This window comes from Vicia villosa, linkage group LG3, assembly GCF_029867415.1.
Source record: "Vicia villosa cultivar HV-30 ecotype Madison, WI linkage group LG3, Vvil1.0, whole genome shotgun sequence".
NCBI lineage: Eukaryota > Viridiplantae > Streptophyta > Magnoliopsida > Fabales > Fabaceae > Vicia > Vicia villosa.
The window spans coordinates 143,451,945-143,454,265 of NC_081182.1; the positions used below are offsets into that span (position 1 = coordinate 143,451,945).

Genomic DNA, 2,321 nt, shown 5'->3' on the forward strand with positions numbered 1-2,321 from the left:
AAACAGGTGAAATTTTCTTTGCAAATTTGGCTTACTCCCTGTTTGTGGTCCATTTGCGGGGCAAACAATGATTGTGGCGCAAACAGACTTGAATTTTTGAAAAATGCAAATTTTTACACTTAACTTCCACTTCCTTACAAAAACAAGTATCTAACACCTACAAAACAGAAAATCCACGAAAATAACAAAATCTGTTTACGACGTTGGGTTGCCTCCCAACAAGCGCTTTGTTTAACGTCGTTCGAGCTCGACGGTTTGATGATGCATCAAGGCTTGATAGGCGAAATGACACACCATCGCGGCTTGCTTATCCATCGTGGTAGACTTTGAGTCTTCGTTCCTTTACAGTCCATCTTTCTTGTGTTTTAGGGTCTTCCACCACAATGGATCCATAATTTCGCACCTCTTTCACAACAAATGGCCCCGACCACTTTGACTTTAACTTGCTAGGAAACACCTTGAGTCTTGAATTGCACACAAGCACCATTTGTCCAACTTTAAAGTTTTTGTGATGAGTCTTTCCCTCATGATTTGCCTTGTCATTGTCCTTGTGAAATTGATTCTCCACCTCAATGATTTCTCCTTTTTCATCATTGATTCAGAAGTTGTCATGTTCATCCTTAGGAGGCTTCATAGACTCAAAAAGAGTAAAAATTACCTCTTTATCTTGCACCCTTACTTTCATAATGCCATCATCGATATCAATCATCATTCGAGTGGTCTTCATGAATGGTCTTCCAAGTATTAATGGCACATCACGATCCTCCTCCATGTCGACTACCACAAAAACAACCGGGAACAAAAATTTGTCCACCTTTACCAGCATGTCTTGTACAACTCCATATGGTGAAATGATAGACTTATCGGCTAGTTGCAAAGTTATCCTGGTGTGTTTCATCTCAATGTTCCCCAATCTCTTGACAACGGATAAAGGTATTAAATTGATGCTAGACCCCAAATCAACCAAACCATTACTAATGTAGTTACCTCCAATGGTGATCGGTAAAATGACTCGTCCCGGATCGACTTCCTTTCTTGGGGGAGTTTTTTGAATAATTGCACTACAATGAGCATCAAGCACAACTGTATCTTCATCCGTGTACTTCTTTTTCTTTGTGAGCATCTTCTTCATGAATTTAGCATACTTGGGCATTTGCTCCAATGCTTCGGAAAATGGAATATTTATGTGAAGTTGTTTAAATATATCCATAAATCGAGCATAACGCCTTGCGTCTTCCTTCCTTAATTGCACATGCGGGTAAGGTAGATGTTGGAGAGGAATTGTGCTCACTGTGGACCTCCGTTTTTTTCGGGCCATACCTCTGAGCGGGAGAGATACGTGAACTGACTCTTTTTTATCGCTTATGCTTTCGCATTTTTGAAAATTCACAGAGTCGCCACCGACCTTTTATTTTATCCAATTAAGGAAAGGTTTATAAAAGAAACAGAAAAAAGACCTTTAAGAAATTCTGGGTAAGGGGGTAGGTTATACAAAGGGAAGGTGTTAGCACCCTTTGTATCCATGGTTATCCATGGGCTCTTAAGTTTGCTTAGCTCACTTGTTTTTCGATCACTTTTCAATTGCTTCAGAATGCTCATATGTGGTTTCAAATACCTTTGTAAATTGAATTTTGTAATGATCCTTGTGTGGATGTATACAAAATGTTTGTTTATCTTTCGAAAGATGTTTTGAAAAGAACGTTAACTTTGTAATGATCCGTGTTTGGATGTATACAAAATATTGTCTTTTTAGAAAGTTTTATTTTGAAAAACAACAGTGTATGAGAATTTTGTTTGTTTTGATTTGAGCAAGCAAACTAGGAGGTCTACCCTGAGTTGTAAGGTCTTTATCCTTATTTCCTTTAAAAATCTATCCTTTCACCGGATACAAACAAAAGGTTCGATTTTGTACTCGAAACAGTGGAATTTTGACTTTGATTTTAAAAAGAATGAGAAGGGATTACCTTAAAAGGTGCAAGTATGATTGTGTTTGGATTCAGATATTTTATCTTTGAAGTTAGTGATCTAACGGTTCAATTTTATCTTTGACATACACGCAGTTTATATTTGCTGGAAATTAAAATGCGGAAATGTAAAGTGCGGAAAGTAAATCTACGCTATTACATCGATTGTGCAGGAAATGTAAACTAGCCTATTTACATGATTTTGACATCCTATACATTTATCTAGGAATTTAAATTGCAAGAAAAATAAAAGGCATGTTTTTTGGATTTTTTATGATTGATTTTAATTATAATTAATGCATGATTAATTAAATTAAAATGAAGGAAAAAGATGAAAATAGATTTAAACCTAGAAAT

At 36.3% G+C, this 2,321-nt stretch overlaps 1 protein-coding gene across 1 annotated transcript; it reads right to left on the minus strand.

The window, feature by feature from the left end:
* Positions 1-598: 598 nt before the first annotated feature.
* LOC131659101 (uncharacterized) lies at positions 599-1,123 on the minus strand. The gene has a single exon (XM_058928339.1). It carries the CDS (start codon positions 1,121-1,123, stop codon positions 599-601), a length of 525 nt encoding a protein of 174 aa, XP_058784322.1.
* Between the last annotated feature and the right edge of the window lie 1,198 nt (positions 1,124-2,321).

What these genes read in the sequence shown, in the direction of transcription:
- LOC131659101 (XM_058928339.1), bottom strand. Translation starts at nt 1,123, where the DNA reads ATGCTCACAAAGAAAAAGAAGTACACGGATGAAGATACAGTTGTGCTT.